Here is a 22,105-nt window from a genome sequence, read left to right on the forward strand (position 1 = left end):
AAGATCACAAGGAAGACAAAATACTTTCTCTTCACTATGTGGGAGAGGACCAGCATAAGGTCTCCATCTTCATCATCTTTGTGTTGAGCAGGAGGAATTGGTCTTGCTGTCTCAGAGGTGGCGAAGGTGGAACAAAGTCTGCATTTAAGGGAACCTGCTCTCCTCAAACCCTTGCCGTTCAAGAGTTAACTTCATATGCCAATACCTTAAAATCTGAAAAATCACACACTCCAAAATGCTTCTGGTACCAAGCATTTCAGATGAGGGATACTCAACCTGTATTAGATTTTAATCTGCTAACGCACAGTAGGGAGGGAACCAACTCCCCATGGGTCTGAATTTAAAAGACCACGCAGCTGTATTTCCCTTCAAGGATCACTGTATCCAGGGCTTACTGGATTCAGTGGAACATGTGCCCACCCACAGTCCTCAATTTGTCAAAGCCCCTTTAGGGCTTTCACCAGCAAACAGTATTCTTTAATGAAATAACAAAAGTTAAGGGAGAATTCTCTGGACATGTCTAAAGTTAAAAAAGAAAACACAAGAAAAACAGGCCTAAAACTGAAACGTTTTAATTGAGTGTCTTTATTCACACAATTTCTATACCAAGAACTCAGTCATCTCTGACGCAGCCAAGTTCACTGACATTTCCTTTAAGGGCAGATAATTCAACCAAGTTCTCGCATTGTCTTGAGGATTAAAAACAAAATGAAACAAAACAAAACAAAAAAACATAAATGAGAAAAAGAAACAACACTCCAACACACCCTGGCTAGAGGTGATTAGCTTTGAATTTTTCTAGCACAAAAATGAATCTTCTCTTCCCTCTTGAAAGATGTGCTCTTCATTCCTCTAGGAAAAATAAGACAGAACACTTTCAGTAAAGGTCCTCCAGAACTCCCAACGCCAGCTACCAAAATCTCAAAATTCTCTCTCTCTCTATATGTATATATATTTGTGTGCCCACGATAAAAACATAATGCTACTACATTAAATAAATACCCTAAGAAATGCTTTTTAAAGAGTCAACAGTAACCCCTCAAGCAGGCAGAGGGGCCTGTGTGACTTTGGGGGCTGAGAGACAGTCTGCCCAGGACAGAACCTATCTAACCAAAGGGCTCCCGGGTGAGTAAGATAAGGCCTCAAACCTGCTCAGCATGACCTGGCACTCGGATGTCAGTCCTTAACGCTACTCATGTAGTCACAACTAGTGAACAGTTAGTGGGACCCTTTCCTTAACAACTGTTATTGTTTAAGCAGGATAAGCAGAAAAGTAAAGTAAGTAGGAGAACTGGTTAAGCATTGATATTCTGGTTTAAGATGAAACTATAAGTGGCTGTGGTCACAGGACTTACCATCACATTCTGGGGGAGCTGCAGGGGTCCCTGCTGGGCCAACCCTCCCCTGCCGGGTGCTGTGATGTTGTTCCCAGCACATCACCTCACACTCTACTGTGACACCCTAAGTGTCTGGGTCAGAAAAGGAAAGTCCTCTGTGCTGGGCAGGGAAAGAGTCCTGTGAGGGCAGGCTGAGGCTGCAAGGCACAGAGCTGGCATGCAGGGGACACAAGCCAGTCAGAGGGACAGCAGGCAAAGGCACAGGGAGAATCCCAGGGGCGGGATGACGGTGAGAGGAACAAGTGGGGGCTATCTGAGAAAAAGTGGCTCAGGGTTAGCCAAGGCACCAGGTACCAATGGAGTTCTGATGTGTCGGGAGGCCTAGAGAGGCCTCAGGGGCGGCTCTGGGCTGGGGAGCTGTTTTCAGTGAAATGCCCCCTTTCAACTGAGAAATAGAGCGTCCTGAGAGGCAATTTGTTAAACAGAACACTCCACTGAGTGCCCGCCACGAGCAGTGGCTGAGGTTTCTGAGCAGACTGAAGATAAAAGTCGCCCAGCCGATGGTTTGGCCTGAAAAAGCCAAGTGGGCACAGGGTGATGGGGGGAGTGGGAGAGAGCTTGAGACCAAGACCAGTGGGAGGGCCTGCCATAAGCCACTCACCGTGTGGGAGCCCACCCACGCAGGCCCGGAGGGTGGGGGCATGGGTGCTGCCCTTGTGCCTGTCCCACTCAGCTCCACGTGTCTCAGCTAAGGTCCCTGACCCCAGTAGGGGTCCTGGGGCAAACCTTTCCTATCACCTGGAGACTTAGGTCCATTCTCTCGTGTAAGGCAGTTAGTCAGACGTGAGCAGGGCAGGTGGAGGTGGATGCGGTTAGGCTATTTGGCTATTTTGGGCGGGCTTGGGTCGGGCTGGCGTGAGCTGTTATAGGAATGGGACTAATCGAGATCTTACAGGTGCAAGACTTTGCTTGTGGGTTTTGGGGGACTTTCTGATGTGCACAGATAGATACAAGTTGTCATGGGAACAGTGCTGATCAAGACCCAAGGAAGCTTCCAAGCAGCAGGTGATATCCTCAGAAGGTGTGTACAAAATCCATGTACTCTCCACGATGTCTGCGGTCGCTAGGACGGGGCCTGGCTGCTCCCCAGGCCGTTAAAATAAACTTTTCCTTTCTTGCTACAACTTTACTTACTCTTGTTCTTTTCAGTTATTTTGGTGACTACCCTGAGCTGTCACTGAACTGCTCTAACATTGTCGGGTGGGAGGACCACCCAGGATGGTTTATTCTGCTTTTGGTTAGCTCAATATGATTTTACGCATGGAAATAACCTAAAAAAAACAAATATCAACATAACCTGGGAGCTCCTAGGACTGAGTTAGGAGCCTGAGCCAGCATCCTGCCTTGTGCCTACGGGACTGGCCTGTGTCCAGCAGCCTGTGTCCACTGCGCCTGCCCCTAGAGAGGTCGTGGCTCACCTGCATGGGGGGCTGGGCAGGTGCAGGGCTGGGGGCACAAGAGGAAATAACTGGAGGACGGGAGGAAGAATGCCAACAAGAAGTCTCCTGGGAAGGAGGGGAGAGAAGCCCAAGGGCACAGGAGGATCGTGACGGTGAGAAAGGCCCAGGCGTGTGGCTGGAGCCACAGCAGGACGCTGCGGGTAGGAGAGCATGGTCTCTGTCATGCACAGGCTGGACTGCAGGCTGCAAAGGCAGTACCTGCGGAAGGAACAAGACTAGACCTTGGTTATGAGCTGGACAAGCAGGAGCCAGCAGCTGAGGGACAGAAGGCCAAACAAGTCCAGCTGGGGGAAACAGGGACAGTTCATTTCCCACAGAAAGGCCCACCACCGGGTAAGAGGGACAGGCCACTGGGGACACTGCCTCACCTGCCCAAACCACACATAAAACCCAAGGGGAACTGGTCATACCAAATCCCCCAGCCAGTGGGTAAGTGACCACACTCAGTTAAAAGGGCCATGTTGCCTGACCCAATTGTGGACAGAGAGTGGCTGCACTGGGGAATTTAGCACCTAACGCAAGAAAGGTAACAACTCATATGAACCCAACCCACCCAATACCTGTCCACCTTGTCTCTGGAGAAAGCAAACCGTACACACAGACTAAAACTTCAGCCACATGATCTGCAGACTAAGCTGTAGCTCAAGGCACGGGGACTTTAGTACTAAGCACGGAGATTGTCCGCAGACAAGAGTAGGGCCCTGAGGGGACCCTCCTGGGGGAGGGAACTCCACGCCCCTAGCTCTCCCAGGCCCCTGCTTCTTCCTGCCAGAAACCCAGAGCAGACAGATAGGAAGTCACTGCTTCCAGATGAGTGTCACCTCATAGCAGTGTGAGACAGAGGTTGGAAAGGACAGTTTGACATAGAAGGATAGAGCACAGTAAGTTAGGGCTTGTAGAAAAAAGCCCCAGATTCAACTCAATGGGAAATGTGTAAAACTCCCCCTACAAGAACATTTTTCTGCCGCACCTTGAAGTATCGTATACACAAATACGTTCTTGATATAAACCCTGATTTCAGAGGAAGGAAAAGTATTTGGAAAACACTTGGAAAATGAACACTAATGTAAGAATTCTACAGAGATTCTTCAAAAGTGGCACAAAGGTTTTTACCATAAAAAGCCTCTGCCCAGAATGGTCACTCAGAAAGCCCCACATTCAAAAAACAGAAACCCACCTCCTCTTCCTCTGAGTCAGGCCGGAAACAGCTGTCCTGCTCTGGTCTGAAGACGGCTGTGCCCACCCCACTTGAGGAATCCTGGGAACCGATGTAGCGTCCGTAACTCCAGGGGTCTGATAACCTGCGTCTTTTTGTAGGACACTGACTGTCCCTCCCAGTAGCACAAGGGACTCGTGCAGATGGATGAGCCTGAATTGCACTTGAGCCCAGCAGACTTCTCCTACACTTTGGGAGTGATGATGGCAACTTTGGGGAACCCTGGAAGAGAGAGTCTAGATTTAATTTTCCTAAGTCTTTTGTTTGATCCTGAACTTCCGTACTTGCTTTATGTGGAGACACTCCAGTACCTAAAGGCGCCTTCATCTGCACAGGCGGTTTTGGGCAATACTTTTGATGAAGCTTGTCAAATTGTTCTTTAATTTCATCATAACGGTTTCTTCCATAGCCCAGAGGCTCTATCTTTGGTACTGGAATAGCTCTGCTGGGTGAAACTGACTTTCTAAATATTCCACAACTATTTCCTTGAAAATGTAGGACAGACGTCTGCCAAGAGTGACCTGGGCTCCACATGGGGCTGGTGCTTACAAGTGACAAAGAGGCATCTCTCTTTGGCAGGTGTCCACTCACTCTCAGAGATCTTCTGCCTATGGTTTCAAAAGCCTCCTTTAACCTTTTTGATTTCGCTCTGCTGAAAGGCAAACTGAGCCTGTGGGTTTCCAGACCCCGCTGGTCTCTGGGGCTTTCAGGACCACCTTTGTACACAGCCACGGCCCAGGAATTGGGGGGGCCAGTTGGGGGAGGCGGTTTCCTGGGGCTCAGGCAATATTCCTGATAGAGTTTATCAAATCTGATTTCAATCTCCCGTTGACGATTCTCTCCATGGCCCGGTAGTATTCTTGGTCTGGAAACTATTTTTACAGGAGAAATTAACCATTTTAATGTCACAAATCTGTTTTCCTGATCAGGATGATGTGTTCGACTGGGATCTAAATAAGTCAATGAGGAACACTTCTTGGGTGTCACTTGAAGCTCCTTCCAACTTGGATCCACCTTATGAACTTGAGGTTTTACTTCAAGAAAAGCTTTTCTCAATTTTAAACTTGTCTTATGGCAAGAAACATCTAGTAAGTTCTTACAGTCTCTTAATGCTCCTCTTTCTTTCCCAGGCTCAGAACGGGGTGAAGGCCTCTCCCTGGATCCCCTCGGAGGACGCTGGGCTCCTCTGCAGAACGTCCTGTTCATTCTCTTACACTTGTGCCGCCTCCGGGAGCTCCAGTTCTGCATGATGAGCGTCTTTGTGGAGATGACGCCTGACGACCGTGTGCTCAGCAGCCGGCTCATGGAATGCAGCATGCCCTCGTACAAGTCGCTGATTGTTGCGTTACAAATGTCGTCGTCTCCAAGGGACTGGCTGCTTAGGAAGATGCTGCTACTTGTCCCTGGTAATGGGAAACTGTCATTTCTAGGTACAATGGCCAGGTCTGTTGAGCAAGGATGTGAAGGATCCCACTGTCTGAGAGATGAAGCTGGTTGAGCTGGGTCACCAGGACTCTTTCCAGAGACACCACCATGGGATCCTGGGAGAAAAACATAAAGAGAGGTGTGCTGCCATCCAAGGCCACCCAAATGCACAGATCACGGAACTTAAGAGGGAATCCTGCCTTTTTCTTAAGCAATACAAAACAATTCCAAAATAAAACTGTCACAAATGTATAGGAACAGACTCTTCTAGGAGATGTCTTTTTAGCTATCAGGATTTGATTTTACTCTCTATCCAACCTTCCCCAAAGGAGTCTTCCTTCCCACGTGGCTTAGAAGATGGGTGCCTTTTCAAAAGCTAATTAGAAACTGGAAGATGAAGACACTTTCCCTACGGGGATGGGTGGGGAGGGAGGAAGACTCCTGAACACACCTCTCACACAGCTTTGACCTCTACATCATGTGCAAGATGTTTTAAAAAATGAAATTAAGCCAATAAGGAAAACCCATCCTTAGTAAAAACCCCAAGATTGATTGTAAATTAAAAAAAAAAGCCTGCATATCAAATTAATAACTGAAAGAGAAAAAAGAATGCAGTTAACTTTGAATACAACAGTCTGTAACGTAAGGCTGCTGGGAGATCTCAAAGGACCACCCACAGACAACCCCAAGGAAAAGGCCACTCTGTGGGTCCTACCCTAACTAAACCACCAGACTCAAAGGTCACCAATACGACAGACTGACCTGAGGTCCCAAGAGGACATTTCATCCACGCAGAGGCATTTTAGCTAAAAGTGTTTAATGTTTATCTAACCTTGAGTAAACAATCAGACAGCTCCAAACCCAGGGGCATTCTGCAAACTACTGGCCTGGGCTAGGACAACTGGTAAACCTTTATCACGTTAATGTTCAATTTCTGGCATCTAAGCTTTCTGCAGACATGTAGAATTACCCTGTTCTTCGATCTATGGGGGACAATAAACACACAGCTGCAGATAAATCCACACCATGTGCACCTGTGTGTGCCGGGGGTGGGGTGACAAGCTGCCAGCTGGGAAACAGGTGAAAACAGGTGAAACAGGTGGCCATGACACTAGTCTTGTGCTTCTGGAGATTTAAAACTTCTCGAAGCAGTTAAGTTGAAATAAAAGGCAGAATTACAGGGGGAAAAAAAACAGTTCATTTTTCTTAAATTAAGACTTTTTAAAATCTTAATTTTCCTGTGAAATGCAAGTGTTTTTAAGTTTGTGTTGTTGAAACAGGTGGTATGCCCAGCGTGAGTGGTTCCATCTAAGGTGACGGTGGCATGTGCAGTGCAAGCCACATTTCCAGGTCACACTCACCAGGGGCAGGAGGGGCAGGTGCGGCCAGCGGAGGGGGCAGGGCCATGACTATGTCCTTTCCAGCTCTGTTGTCTGCAACCTGAAATCAAAGTCAGTGGTTATAAAAAGAGAGCTGTCAAATGTGGAGACCCAGGGCACAGGGAGCTGGGTTCTCCCATTGACAGCGCAAGGTCCCCTAATGACACTGCTCCCCTGCCAAAACGGACTGTGTGTTTTAGCATGGTGCTTTTGACCAGCATGTAACCCTGGTGACAAGGGCTGGCTGGGCTTTCAGCAGTGGAGGAAAGAGGTGCCCCAGTAAGATTGGGAACTCTTCTATGTGGCCTCCAAGATGCCTCCCAGCCACAGCTACCACTTGGCTAATAGTAACTCCTTCCCCCAGAAAGGCTGATGGCTTTTCTTTGTCCACCATTATACCTGGACAAGGGGAACACCGAGGGGCAGAGGCATGGTGGGCAGAGAAGACTAGAGAGAGCTGCTCCTCACTCCAGCCTCTTCCTCTGATCAATGCAGCCACCAAGACACCACTTGCTGCTTTAGGGCAAAGGAAAACAGCATTTCTAGCACATCTGCTAATTCCGCAGTCCTCAAATGCAGGCTTTCCACTGGTCAGCAGCACATCCCCCACCCACTCGTGTGACGCCACCTTTTCTGGAAATGAATTTTTCTTTATCCTGCAACATTTTAGCTCTCTGGTGCTAAAACATCTTTTACCATATAAGACAACAGAACTAGGAAAACTAAAGAGTTGCCACCCTTACATGAGGCTCTGCCTTTAGGCAAAGCTCCCAGGCAGCGGCAGAGACACAGAAGGCAGCAGAGGGAGGGGCAGCGAGGCTGCCTGCCTCTCCTGCCATCCACACTGCCATTCAGGCTTCACCACAGCCCCCACCTGCCACGACCTCAGCAGAAGGGGACACACTGGGGCCACAGGTCACTGACTCACTCTGCCACTGAGCCCAGCCTCTGACTCACTCTGCCACTGAGCCCAGCCTGGTCACACAAGGGAAGGTGGGAGCCACTGCCTCCAAATTATGCAGCTTCAAACCCCTCTCCGCAAGGGCCAGGGCTGCCTTTGGGGAATCCTACAGGTGGCCCTATCAGATTCTGTGAGCCTCATCCCCACCCAAACAGCAGGCAGTGGAGGGTACCCCACCACTGTGAGTTTCCCCAACAACACTGTCCTCACGGACCTGGAGTGTTTACTCAAGCAAAAGTCTATCAGCATGTGGATAAAACAGTCTGGAAATAATTATTCAAAATGCACTTTACGGGCTCTGTAGAGAATAAAAGAAAAACATGATCATATTGTACCTTAATGTGTCTTTAGTTTATGATCTAATTATACAAAAACAGAGAAACAGATTACCTCCCAACACCCTGAGTCTTGTAGCAGTATGTCCACCTGGGTCAAGTATTTTCTTCTTAATTCATTTTTCAAAGGGCTTTGAGGCACTGCAGGCTGATCAAAAAAAGAGCAGTCAGTATTCGTAAGAGCTTTTGGGTACAATGACCTCTTGAATTCTGGAGCAAACTGCAAGCTCATTACTGCACTGATCCGTGAACAGCCACTTGGAACCACCTTTCCATCACTTGCTGTCGGCAGCACAGAGTGGCCCACCCACTCTGAGAACCCACAGGCCCAGTAATCTGACTCCAGGGAATTTGCCCCGTGTTAATCCAAAAGAAAGTAAAAAGACAAAAAAAAAAAAAAAGCAAGTCAGTAGAAGTTATGACAGCATTATAAAACAGGAAAAAAAATTAAAACAATCTGAATATTCTCAGGTGAAGTTAGGACTCAACTACTGGTAACAACTCCAAGTGGCAAGTTTATCAGAAATGAAATGCAGTGTTCCCACTTGGGAGGCCTTCCCACCCCACCTGCCAGACACTGGAAACAAGTGTCACCCTCCGTTCTCTGCACCCGGGTGGGGCTGATCAGGGAGGATGATTCGCACCTTGTCAGGGAAGGGCCAGCTCTTCACTACCAGGCCTACCCTCTCCCCCTCACTGCCAGTCCCCACCTCACACTTCAGTAGATACCACTTGCCTTCCCCAGGGTCATTACCTTTTTTTATTTAGTCACCAAGTCACATTGGTGAATGAGCAACCCTTGCAGAAAAAGAGCAATTTCACAGAAAAACCAGGAGCCGGCCATACTAGCTTGTGACATCATGTGACACAGGGGCCACAAAAGACACTCGTGTGGGTTAAGCTCTGTGTGAATTGTCTATTAGGGAAGGTGAGACACACACCCTAGAAGGAGACAGGTGATTTCTATGACCACTGAGAAACAGACACGAACAACACTGTTTAGGGGAGCAGTGGCTGCCTCATTATGTGACCTCTTGACTAAAGGGGCTTTGAAGGCTGACCTAGAAATACTTCCTGGGATACCCAGAACACCTTCCTCTGACACTGTGGAGCAAGACTTAGATCCCAACTTTTTCTTTTCTTTTTTATTGTTGAGGATTCACTGAGGGTACAAACAACCAGGTTATACTGATTGCATTTGTTAGGTAAAGTCCCTCTTATACTTGTGTCCTGCCCTTAGATCCCAACTTTTAATGTCACAATGCTTACTCAAGACAAACACCGCCTTTGGACCGCCATGAAAATCACCCAGGATTACTCAGGACCATGCATGCTCAGTAAACGTGGCTCAAACTAGGTGAAGCCGGCTGCTAAGTGCTAGGCTGGGGAGGGACTTAGGGCCTTGGGGATCCACATGGGGAGGAATCAAAGGCTTGAGGGGTGGCAGTAGTGAGAGTGAGCCCCAGAAGAGGACTTGAGAAGGTGCAGACAGTTCTTCCCCAGGCTGTGGCAGCTGAGAGGACATGTGCGAGGACCCCAGCCCCGCTCTGCCCTCGTGTCACCAAAGCCAGCGCTCACCATTACGGCCCAAGCAACTGGATCGTCCTGGTCTAAAGTTGCATCGACATCACTGCTTTTTGAATCTAAATGTAAACAAAGGAAAATCTCAATCCAGAGTTTTAGAAGGGGGTGTGTTTTCCTCTCTGGGAGGCTTACTGTGTCACTCAAGTGTGTACCACAGTGAAAAGCGCCTATGGCTTCAACAAGGAAACTGTCAAGATGGGAATATGCCCCAGGTGCTGGAGACAAGGCCAAGCAGAGTGTACACCCGTCAGTTGTCACAGACCTCTGATCCTAGAGGAGCACTCCAGCCCAGCGCTGCCCCGCAGAACTTCCTGTGATGATGGATGTTTCTACCAGCTGTCCTCTGTCAGCCACCAGCCACATAAGGCTGCTGGACACCTATAAGGCTGAGGAACTAAACTTTAAATTTTATTTAATTTTCAGTTCAGCAGCCAAAGGCAGCTTGTGGGACCACACTGGACAGTGCTGCTCTGAGGAACTATTTTCAGTTATTTCGAATAGTATGGGAAATTCATGGGCCTAAGGGTTTACAGTATTAAGATTTGGATTAATACTAGTAAATTAATAACATCTATGAGTAAACATCCTAACTAAGGCCTTTCTGGTGTTACTCTGAAAGACTACCAGCATTCCCTTTAGTGTCTCGTAAACTATTACTATTACTGACTATTACTAACCTAACACTGACTGGTGGGGGCAGAGAAGGGGCTGGGCAAGGGGACAGAGACTGTAGAGAGGCCAGTGTCTCATGGGAGAGATAGGAGTTTAAAGGTCCAGGATAAAACTGTTTAGGGCCGCACAGAGACCCTGGTACAAAGAGCTCAGATACAAGTGGGGGCTCCACCAGTGACAGGAGGGCCTCAGACCAAGGCTCCAGACACTGTGCAGGAGAGATGGAAGGGGGGCTAATGGCAGGAGGAGGGCAGGAAGAAGGAGGGAAACCCCAGGAGCACAGTGCCAAAGACCCCAAGGCACGAGCTTCCAGAAGTTTCAACAGGAATACAACCCAAGGAATGCCAACCCGATTCAGCAATGGGGTGAAGGACCCTCAGCCAGAGTTGGGCATCAGCAATGGAGCCTGAAGCTGGAATGGAGCGAGGTAAGGAACACACGGAAGGTGAGGAAACCCCACGCAGCAGATAATCCAGGGCAGAGAGGCTGAGGACAGCAGGCACAGGCCTGGGAAGAGCAGTCACACTGGCCTGAGGGACGGCAGAGGAACCTTATGGAGGACAAAGAAGGAAAAAGGCAGCAGCTTGTCTGTAAAGTGCGGGCATTTTAAAGCCGGGGGTGGAGGAGTATATGTTTATTCAAGAAACACAAAAGCACCACAAATCTAACTGTGGGCAGGACATGGTCCCCTATCCTCCAGGGAGCTCAGAAGGAAATAACATTTTTAATAATATCGTAGAAAAAAATAAAACTTTAACAACGTGGGATGTAGATTTTAAAATGTTGCAACAGAGACATGACAGGCCCAATCCCCAATCCCTTCTGAACTCACCTGAAGAAAAGTGACAATCACCAGCTTCCAGGACGTGCGTGCCTTGTGCTGAAAGTTCATGACCTTGGGCTGCGGCTTGCAGAGGGCCATCTATCCTGTCCACAGGCCTCACAGGGGAGTCCTCCAAGTACAGAAGTCAATACAGACACACCCGTTAGAGAAACAGCTCACGGCAAAGCCTCTCAAGTAATGAACCCGCAGCCTCCCACCAGCACAGGAGAGGGCAGGGAGCGCTGTAAGTGCTTGCTCCGAGGCCAGGGAGGCCGCCAAGGTCCTCCCTGAGAAACCAGCAGAGTTCCCTTCTGGGGCTCAGGCATAGGGTAGCCACTTGAATGACAGAGCAGAGATGCAGGCAGCCATGATCTCATCTGTGTCCAGTCCCATGTGTGGCTCATGAGGACTGGGGCAAACAAAATCCCAAAATATCACTAGGTCATCACCGAGAATCCAGAAATAGCCAAGAGGCCTCTGGAAGATTTTCTGTGCTCTCTGTCTCCACAAGTAGTGGTGTTCACGGTGATGTCATGAGGCCTACAAGGCCTACAATTCCCGCACTCCTGTGGGACTAGTTTAAGCCTCCGCTACAATGGAGGGGCAGCTGGGTACCCTGACCTGGAGTTCACACCGCAGGGGTGGTGGCCATAGTCCTGGTGAGGCCTCCACCTGCTCTCTAGAGCCTGCTCTACACCAGGCCCCACGATGTCCCTAGCAGATGGTATCGATGGGTTCTCAGTGAAATTCAACCATTCAAGATGCCAGACAGGCTGAAATATTTTCAGAACCACCCAACTTTGCAAGAATAGGCAGTGAGAAGGTGGCAAGACCTATCCCTTTAGGGGTGATCTCCCGGTGTCATCTCCAAGGACTCAGGATTTGTGGCTGCATGTGAATGCTACCTGGTAAGTACATCCTACTTCTGGAAATCCGCACAGAGCTTTTTGGGGCCGTGTCTCACTCAGGGAGGCAGCAGTGAAACTTGGTTCGAGAATTATGGGGAAACAGGGGACCTATACTAACCCCTAAGTGCTTAGCATCACTGTTGTCTAGAGACACCCCAAGCCTTGTACTGTAACCAAACCAGCATAGGCTGGTGCACAGCCTGCCACGGCCTCTGCGACAGCACCAGTGTTTGGTAGTTAGGGAAAAGGTGAAGGCAGATTTGGGCACAGTCACCCATGGTAATTTCTGTGCTGCTGCAGATGTCTAAGCTGTAATCGGAGTGTGCCATTTTCTAACCCCAAGAAAAGGTCTGAAAATTCTGAAGACCCCAGATAGGGGTCCCCCTACATTTTAAGCAAAGACATTAAATAAATGTCCTGATGAAAACATTTTGCCACTAGGACCATTCTTACACTGATCTGATGAGGGGGTGTCTCCATTACAATGCATAATTTATTTTTTTAATTAATTAATTATTTTTTTTGCAGTTTTTGGCTTGGGCTGGGTTTGAACCTGCCACCTCCAGTATATGGCGCCAGTGCCCTACTCCTTTGAGCCATAGGCACCACCCTATAACATAATTTAAAGGGTACATATCCTTTGGACCAATAATCCCACTTCTCAGCATTTACTGAAAAGGATGTTTCTTTATTCTTAAACTCTTCAGGACAGGGCTTTATAAATAAAGTTTTATTTAAACACAGCTATAAGTAGGTATGTATTTTCTATGCTGTATTCCCCCTGCAACATGGAGCTGAGAAATTACCATAGAGAACACAGAACCAGCAAGGCCTGAAATAGTTACTATCTGGCACTTTATGGAATAAAGGCCCTGATTTATAATAAAGGAAAGCACAAATAGCTAAATGTCTATCAATAGGAGAACAGTTTTAAAAAATGGTGATTGAAATGCATGATGGGTGATAGAGAACTGGAAAAATAAGGATTAAAATGTGTATTTATAAAGATGTGTATTGTAAACAGGAATCACATTCCACTAAAATATCATTAGTAACTATATCTGCACACGGAAGTCAAGCTAATTTTAAGTATTGGGTTATGAAGAAAATTGTTTTAGAGCAATTTTTGTGAAACCATGGGTAAGTCAAAAATTTGTGTTATTTTTGAAAACGAGTTCCATTGTGGAATGAATGCAGTGCAGACAGCTTGAAATGCTGAAACATAGTCCAAAACTGAATGTTCATCAAAAAAAGCTAGTGGTGCCTGTGTGGTGGTCCAGCCCTGCTATCACCCACTGTAGCTTCATGTAACCTGGTCAGTTGATCACAGCAGATGTCTACTGCAACCAATTGGATGAAACCGTGAGGATGCTTGTGATAGTTTAGGGGCATACGTTGATTGATTTATACTGCTTCCTGTTTAAGATATAATAAAGTAAACTTCTGACTTGAAATTGGACACTTCAGATCTAATGACCTAATTAATAGTTGTATGTATTTCTAACATTTCTGTGACTAAAATAATTGAGATGATCTGAACTTTAGTTTGCTGTTAATGCCGTGTCATCTTAACCTTGATGTTCTCACTCTGAGTACAGGTTCCGTGATTCACAGAATATCAGACAATCTCGGAAGCTATTATGACAAAGGGCTCCCCAGCCTCCTAGGAGGAAGGCAAACCGCATTAGGCACATTTTATTAAAATAACAGATCCCATAGCTGCCACACCCTGGAGTCAAACAGGGAAAGAAAAAAATCTAGGTCTCTAAAAGGTAGAAAAACATAAAAGAATGTGATCCTGCACACTGAACCCTTCCCTCATCTCAGAAGGGGACAGACATATTTTTCTTCCTTGAGAGGAACCGGATTTGTCTTTTCCCTCACTGAGCTGGAGTGTGGTAGGGGACCCAGCCTCTGCACGTGAGATCAGATCGTCAGAGCCCCCTGGGCTGTCTCAAAGGTACAAAAAAGGCTAATGTTACAGAGTGCCTTCCTGTCCTTGACAAGCAAAAGAAGAAACATTTCTCAGTAAATCCTTAAAAACAGAAGAGGGCAGTCAAGGTGAGGCACTAAGTCCCCTGCAGCAGCCTCCCTGTGCACACTAAGAGCCAGGGCTCACCCACACCTCCATTCACATTGAGGTTCCCCACAGCAAGGCATTCTGGCAATAAACTTGACATTAAATACCTGGATCTGTCCTTTGTTTCTTTCCTTTACTAGTCCTCCGCCCCAAATTCTCAGTCCTTAAGAAAAGAAACAAAAATTACCATTTAAGTTATCCTGAACACTACCCAATCTGCACTCAGAGAAACCCAGAAGGGCAAGCAAAAATGAAAAGATAAAATGAAAACCAAGCCAGGCTTCTGATACTCTCCTGTCATATTTTTTTTTTTTAAATCAAAACTAGACAAATTTGCTGTTAATGGAAATCTCTTACCTTAGGCAATGGCGCATCAAATCATACCATTAACTTGAAAGTTAAATGTAAACAAGGAATATACATATGCCCAGTACAGTTCTTAAAATATACATTGAGAACAATCCATACCCTACATATATAGAGAGAAAGCACTTTTCAAGGGCAATCTCTACATCCCCTATAGAGAGTAATGCTTCCTAAGGGCAATCTATATATCACATGTACAGAGCAAGCCGGAGCACAGGCATCAGCACTGGAGTTCAAGTACACCCAGTCCTGCTGGGCAATATACTCAATCTCTCCAATAAGAAGGAATCGTTGGGTTGCAAGGCTTGCAATAGTTCTGAATTATAACAGCACAAACAACAGCAGCAAAAATGTATGTGGTGCTTACTGTGTTCCAAGATCTATTCTAAGCCTTTTTCAAGTATGCATCATTAGCATTCACAACCACCCACTTAAATATAACTCGTGTAGTAACCCTAACACCTATGGGATAGAGACCTACTGTGTTCATTGTATGGACAGACAGAGGAAAGGAGAAATCTAAACTACTAGCCCAGGTCGCCTGCTCATAGTGCACTGTGAACTGTCCAGAATGCAGTGATGCTTGTGGATGGGACTCAAAGTCAAGTCAGGGCTCTGCCATTTTGGTTAAGCGAACACAGGGCAAGTTACTTAACTTCTTTGTGCTGTGTCCACTATCAAACATTGATGATTCTAGTAACAGTGCCTACCTTGAAGGACTGTTCAGTGCATGTGAGCAATTACTTCCCTGCTCTCTTCATCAAAATCAGTGTCAGTGTTAGCAACATTAGCTAGGAGCTTGTTACTGAAATCAGTATCTGCCACCGCTGTTAGTGGCCCCAGGAATCTATGTTTTATTTAGCAAGCTCTCTAGGTTTCTATAAGCTACAGTGACTACATACAAGGTATAAGGTGCTTCCACTATTGTTCTCATCAGAGTCAAAAAATGACATTTAACTGGTGAAATCAGTGCTGTTCAAGAAATGTGGATTGTCCAAAACACTCCAGACTGCCTATCCTTGCAGCACAGAGAGGGCTGCTAACCGAATGAATCCTGCACAGCCTTGTGGCCTAATGCACACCACAGAATAACAGAAACATGTCACTGGAATATTTTAATTTCCGTCTATGTAAATTTTTCATCCGAGGTGTGGCTAGGAGCTGAGAGCTAATTATTTCATTTAATTCCAGGAGCAGTATGAAACTTTTGTGCCTGTATGTTTACTACAACAGAATTTGATCTGAGATTTGATTTCATTAGTGGCAGTAAGTTGTCATTAAGGCTGTATGGGATCTCACCCAGTGCAAACTTTCACCATCTACAGGCATTTACCAAAGAGAATCCTGAGATATCAGTCAGTTTACAACATTAACCACTGAACAGACCAGCCTCTGATCTCCATTCAGGTACTCAGAATAGGACAACAGCTACAACTCCAAATTAAACAGGACAAACAACAGTGGATGTGACGTTTACTGGTGCTAAGGACTCATGTAACTGTCCCATCCTTCCCATTTTAACAGATGAAGACACAGACAGTCTGGCTAAAACCTTAACCCACATGGCTGGGAAGTGGCCAGCTGGGATGACAACCCAGCCAGGTAGAGGTAACTTTCAAGCAAGATGCATCTATGTGTCATCAGGATGCTGTTTTAATAAATGATTCTGTTGGAAATAAGTAATTTATAGGTTCAAGGCAACAAGTAATGTTTGGGCTCCTATTTAGGCAGGTGAACAAAGTTCACTCCACAAGAAAGCAAGGACAGTGTTTCAGATTCTACGAGACAATATTCTCTTCACACTCTTAACCGTAAATACACAGAAGGGGTAAGATGCATCCTTACCCTGGGGAGTCTCATAGGTCAGTGTGGCCATCTGCACCAGTGGGTCGTCCTCGAAGGGCTGGTTGTACTGCGGAGGAGGGAGCGGATTCCGGTCAGGTCCGAGGGCCACCGGCAGCCCTTGACTCGGGCCGAGGAGGCGCCAGCCGGCGCGAGGCGCAGTCCGGCCTGGGTCGTCCCAAGCCCCCGCTCTGCACCCGAGCCCCGGCCCTGCCTCCCGCTCTGGAGCCCCCAACTCGGGCTCGCCTCACCCCTGGGATTCAGTCCCTCTCCTCGTCCCACCCCGCCCCACAGGCCGCGCCCTTGGCCTCCCATCCTCGCGGACCGGTGGGGCGCGCACCTTCTCGATAAGCTGCTGCATGCGCCTCTGGAAGCGGCGGCGGCTGTCCCGGAGCTTCTGCAGCAGCACGTCCTCCTCCAGGACCTCGCCCGCCATGGCGCAGAGCTGAATTCACCGCGAACTCAGCTGCAAACAAGCAGGGCAGGTCCCCGGCGCGGGGTCGGCTCAAATGGATGACTCCGCCCCTCCTGCCCGCTCTAGGCTTCCTATTGGCTGTCTCTGAGATACTGGGCTCTGATTGGGCCTTTCAAACAAGTTTGCGCCAGTTTCTCTCCGCCAATCTGCGCCTGCGCTTCCGGGAAGCTTCCGGGAAGCTCCGGGGACAGGAAAGAGGGCGAGCTCCGGGTCGCAGCGGTGGGTGGGCGAACTGGGGGCCGGGGTGATCCTAGAGCTGCTCTAACAGTGCTGCGCGAGGTCTCCGTGAAATACGTAAATAAGTAGTATTTCCCCTTTGGGCGCTTGAAATAAGGGCGGGCCTGGAGAGGTCTGGGGGGCTTGCAGTGGGTCCCCGGGCCGACTTGGCGCGCCGCCCGCCCCGGGCCTGGCGCTGTACCAGAGAGAGCACGGGCTGGAAAGACTTAAGTTACCGCACAGAGAAGGCAGATTCGTTAAGAAGAAAAAAGAAATAGCAATAAATGACCGCAGACATCACAGAATCCGGGGAAAAAGGCTATTTTTATTGACTGTTAAATACCCTCCCTACATATTTGTTATCTCATTTCTTTAGTATCGTTAATGGGATTTATTTTGTGTTTGATCTTTTAGGAGAGTTTCATTCAGCATCATCCCTTAGCCATATTTGTGCCCTTGCTCTGTTGAGATTGCCAAGGTGCGTGATTAAAAGCATTACTAAGGGGCGGCGCCTGTGGCTCAGTGGGTAAGGCGCCGGCCCCATATACCGAGGGTGGCGGGTTCAAACCCGGCCCCGGCCGAACTGCAACAACAACAACAAAAAATAGCTGGGCATTGTGGCAGGCACCTGTAGTCCCAGCTACTCAGGAGGCTGAGGCAAGAGAATCGCTTAAGCCCAGGAGTTGGAGGTTGCTGTGAGCTGTGTGATGCCACGGCACTCTACCCGAGGGCCATAAAGTGAGACTCTGTCTCTACAAAAAAAAAAAAAGCACCAACTGGTACCTTAGAGGGGGCTATTTACCCCTTCAGCCTGCACCACAACCCTGGGAAGTGTCCCTTAGGAATTTCGGGAGGGGGCAGAGTAAGAGGAACTTCAGGGCTCATGAAGTATAAGTGTTCACAAAATGTGTTGTGCAGAGGTGTGCTGGCCAGATTCCCCTTCAAGATGTCCCAAGCCTCTTCTGGGATTGTTCATTTGCAGACAGCGATCTCAACCAAGGTCTTTCTGCCCCAGGGTGGCCCAAACCTGACTGGCTCAGGTGGGAGTATGAAGGCTGTGCCGTTTTAGTCCAGTGGAGGACAACCCTGATGGGCCATTCTATTGACAGAGGTAACCTGCCTTATCGTGTTTCCCTCCCTTCCTCAGAAGTTGGTCTGCAGAGCAGTCCCTTATATTTTTATTTTATTTGTTTATTTATCAGAGGCAGCGAGGCCCTCTGTCCTCCAGGCTGGAGTGCAGTGGCATGATAGTAGCTCACTGCAGCCCTGAACTCCTGGGCTCACATGCTTCTCCTGCCTCACCCTTCTGAGTAGCTAGGACTACAGGCGTGCAACACCATGCCTGTATAATTACTCTGATTTTGTAGAGACGGGGTCTCACTACTGCCAAGGCCGGCTTCAAACTCCTGTTATCGAGAATCCTTCTGCCTTAGCTTCCTAAAGTGATGAGTTTACATGCATGAGTCGCCATCCCCAGCCATGGCATTCTCTTCCAAACAACCTACTACCTCTCTGAAACCGCTCCCTGGCCAACCCAATCTTGCTGCAAGTGGCTACTGAATCTACACATTCCATTTGTAGCTTTTCTGATTTTCTCCAACAGGCCGAGGAGTCTTCCTCCCCCTTCCTCAGCAATGTTCAGAAATTTAAAATGCTGTTTCCTTTGACTGTGCTTCCACAGATAATTTAATTTTTAGACATTTAACTTGGCACACTTAGAGACTTGAGACCTTGGATAGGTTTTTTTTTTTTTCTTCTTTAAAGTTTTGGATAACTTTCTCTTCTGTGACCTTCTAACAAGTATGATAGAGCCACTTTTCAAAATTGGCTTCTCCTTGGGCTTGTTTCTCAATTCTTAGGAAACTATTTCCAGGTCCTAGGGCTTTCCTTGCTGGCCCATGGGCAGCTTCAGGGGAAGATTTGTCAGTCTCAAATTCAAGTTTAATTAAAGCCCCCAAATATACACAGGTTAGCCAACCACTTGTCCTTCTAGCCTGCTGGGCTTCCAGTCCTCTCTGGCTGGCTTTCCCCATCCCATGGTCCAGAGTGGTGGCCTGGCTAAGGGAAGAGAAACTCTGCAGCATGCATCTAATTTGATGCTATTCCCTGTACCCTCCACCCATGTGTAGTGGCCAGAGCATGTGACCTCAAGAACCCAGACCTGCTAAGCAAACTCCTTCCTTATCACTTCCTACCCACATGTAGCTGGGAAGGATTACAGTTCCTTCCCTGGCAGCAGAAGTTTCTGGGTGCAACACCTGGGGTCTCACAGGGTTTCCAGAGATGATAGCTGGCTGCTGTAGCGTCTCGGGTGGCTGTCCCTGCTGTCTCTGTGGCTGTCCCTGCACAGAGCCCTCCCACTCCCAGGGTAGATTTTCTTTTTTTTCTTCTTACTTTTTTTTTTTTGAGACAGAATCTCACTTTGTCACCCTCAGTAGAATACTGTGGTGTCATAGCTCATAGTAACCTCAAACTTTTGGGCACAAGTGATCCTCTTGCCTCAGCCTCCTGACTAGCTGGGACTACAGGTGCCCACCACAACACTGGGCTATTTTTAGGGACAGGGTCTCTCTCTAGCTCAGGCTGGTCTCTAACTCCTGAGCTCAGGCAATCCACCTGCCTCAGCTTCCCAGAATGCTAGGATTATAGGTGTGAACCACTGCGCTTTTCAAAACCACCACTCAGTTTTCCAACTCTGGAAGGACTGTTTAAGTGCCTAGGAAATAGTTCTCATTGGAGTTAAATTATGTCTGCTCCTGTGTGCATGCATTTTGCTCCAAATAAAATAGAGGGAGATTTATTTGGCATAAATAAATTCCCATTTATTTGCTGGGAAATAGCTGGCAATGAGCTAATATTCCACAAGGTGTCAGCCAAATCTCACAGAGCCCATTTATTCTTTGATTTAATGAATGTACTTCATGAAATCTATCTGAAGTAATTAAGTATGTTGGCAAGGATTAGCTGGAGGAGCTTTAGTGAAGCATTGTTTACAAGTCCCAACACCAGAGAATAGCACAGTAAATGGTGATAGATACTTACCTGTGTTCTGTTGACAATAATTTTAAAAAGTTGTAGTTATTCCCATTTAAAATGTATACTTTTACTATCAAAAATGTATACTTTTACTATCAAAAGAGGCTATAAATAAATACACACACAGAGTCTGACAATTAAGTTTATGAACTTATCCTAGAAAAAGTGCTATATACCTCATTGCTGAATATTACTATAGTCACCAAGTACTTCTCTTGGGAAGCTGTGCACTGACACCAGCCCCTAGTCCATTCTTCAAAGCAATTTTGGAACTCTTTTTCTGGAATGGCCATTAGAACTGTCATCTTATTATCCTTGATGTCCTGAATGTCATCAAAATGTCTTCCTTCCAATATTTCCTTTATCTTTAGGTAAAGAAAAAAGTCATTGGGGGTGGGGGTGGGCAGATCAGGTGAGTAGGGAGGGTGTTCCGATATAATTATTTGTTTACAGCCTAAAAACTCCCTCCTAGTGCTGTATAAGCTGATGCATTGTCATGATGCAAAAATCACACTTTTCTCATCCAGAGATTTTAAGATTTTCCTATCTGAGCCCAGGCACGGTGGCTCACACCTATAATCTTAGTATTGTGGGAGGCTGAGATGAGATTTGAGCTCAGGCATTCGAGACCATCTTGAGCAATAGCAAGACCCCATCTCTACTAAAAATAGAAATAAATTGGCTGGGCGTTGTGGTGGGCACCTGTAGTCCTAGCTACTTGGGAAGCTGAGGCAAAAGGATCACTTGAGCCCAGGAGTTTGAGGTTGTGGTGAGCCAGGTTGACGCCATGACATTCTAGCCTGGGCAATAGAAACAAACAAACAAACAATTTCCTCCTGTTCTCTATCGATCTTTACTTAACTGCTATGCTTGTCACAGTCAGCGATGATTTTGACAGAGAATTCCATAAAGTTCTGCAATGTTCTTGTCAGTTCTGCTCCTTACTGACTGCCCTACCCTCTCCTCATCAGTGACACATTCTCTCCCCTCAAGAAAAAGCTTGCCATTTGTACATTGCCATTTTGTACATTGTACATTGCCATTTTCTTCATGGCATTATCCCCATAAATTTGGACTAACCATGATTTCACTTCTACTCTGCCAAATTTAACTAGAAATTTACAAATGTTTGTTGTGCTAATTTAAGCTCTGCCATTCTCCTGACATATAAAAACACACAACAACAATCAATAATGCTACTCAGCAAGACACCACCACACATCGACCTGAGCACATCTGTGAGACACGGTATTCCAAGGTTCTGAGTCCTTACTGAGTTGTTTGTACAGTCCTGCCAATGTAGGGGCCTGGTGGCAAGTTTACAAACTTATTTATCAGAACTTGTATTATATTCCTACATATAATGTGCATTATATTTTTAAAAGTTTGAATATGTATGTATCAAAATGTTTTCACGGTTGTCTCTGGATGGTGGTATGATGGATCATTTTATTATTAGTTTTCTTTAACTGCATTTCCTAGAATGAGTGTGTATTTTACAATTACAAGTATTCATTACTCATGTAATAAAATGCACTGAATACCAATTGTTGGAGTTCATTTTGTGATGCAATAATAGGAGATGATATTGTTCAATTTATAATGAGCAGAAATTTGTTTCTCACTATTCTGGAGATCGGGAGTTTCAAGACAGAGGGGCTGGCAAGGGTCTTCTTGCTGTGTCCTACTATGGCAGAAGGTGGAAAGGCAAGAGAGGGCAGGAGAGGACAAGAGGGGCCAGGCTCATTCTTTTATAAGAAATCGACTCCCTGGGTAACAAACCCACTTCCATGATAACAGCATTAATCCTTTCATTCCACCCTCTGGCCCAATCACTTTTTATACTTGTCTGCCTACTCTGTTGCACGGGGTGTTAAGTTTTCAGCACATGATTTTGGTTTTTACCTTAGCTCTGCAAAAATCAGAGGCC

At 46.9% G+C, this 22,105-nt stretch overlaps 1 protein-coding gene across 2 annotated transcripts; it reads right to left on the minus strand.

Annotated features, from left to right (window-relative positions):
- Positions 1-598: 598 nt before the first annotated feature.
- HJURP (Holliday junction recognition protein) lies at positions 599-16,934 on the minus strand. Of its 2 annotated transcripts, XM_053597303.1 has the most exons (9): positions 16,789-16,934; positions 16,452-16,518; positions 14,348-14,403; positions 11,262-11,382; positions 9,752-9,816; positions 8,229-8,321; positions 6,860-6,938; positions 4,035-5,614; positions 599-852 (listed from the first exon to the last, which is right to left on the minus strand). In XM_053597303.1, exons 1-9 carry the CDS (start codon positions 16,882-16,884, stop codon positions 799-801), a joined length of 2,211 nt encoding a protein of 736 aa, XP_053453278.1. In that variant the 5' UTR covers positions 16,885-16,934; the 3' UTR covers positions 599-798. The 2 variants fall into 2 exon arrangements, with proteins under 2 accessions (XP_053453278.1, XP_053453279.1); XM_053597304.1 differs by lacking the exons at positions 11,262-11,382; positions 14,348-14,403; positions 16,452-16,518; positions 16,789-16,934 and adding an exon at positions 10,020-10,368.
- Positions 16,935-22,105: the final 5,171 nt, after the last annotated feature.

The sequence above is a fragment of the Nycticebus coucang genome, chromosome 7 (genome assembly GCF_027406575.1).
Source record: "Nycticebus coucang isolate mNycCou1 chromosome 7, mNycCou1.pri, whole genome shotgun sequence".
Lineage (NCBI taxonomy): Eukaryota > Metazoa > Chordata > Mammalia > Primates > Lorisidae > Nycticebus > Nycticebus coucang.

Coding starts and splice junctions, on each gene's coding strand:
- HJURP (XM_053597303.1), bottom strand. CDS start 16,884: ATGGCGGGCGAGGTCCTGGAGGAGGACGTGCTGCTGCAGAAGCTCCGG. Junction 16,519..16,788: donor TGCAGCAGCTTATCGAGAAG/GTGCGCGCCCCA, acceptor CCTCCTCCGCAG/TACAACCAGCCCTTCGAGGA. Junction 8,322..9,751: donor CAGTTGCTTGGGCCGTAATG/GTGAGCGCTGGC, acceptor TTTTTTGATCAG/CCTGCAGTGCCTCAAAGCCC.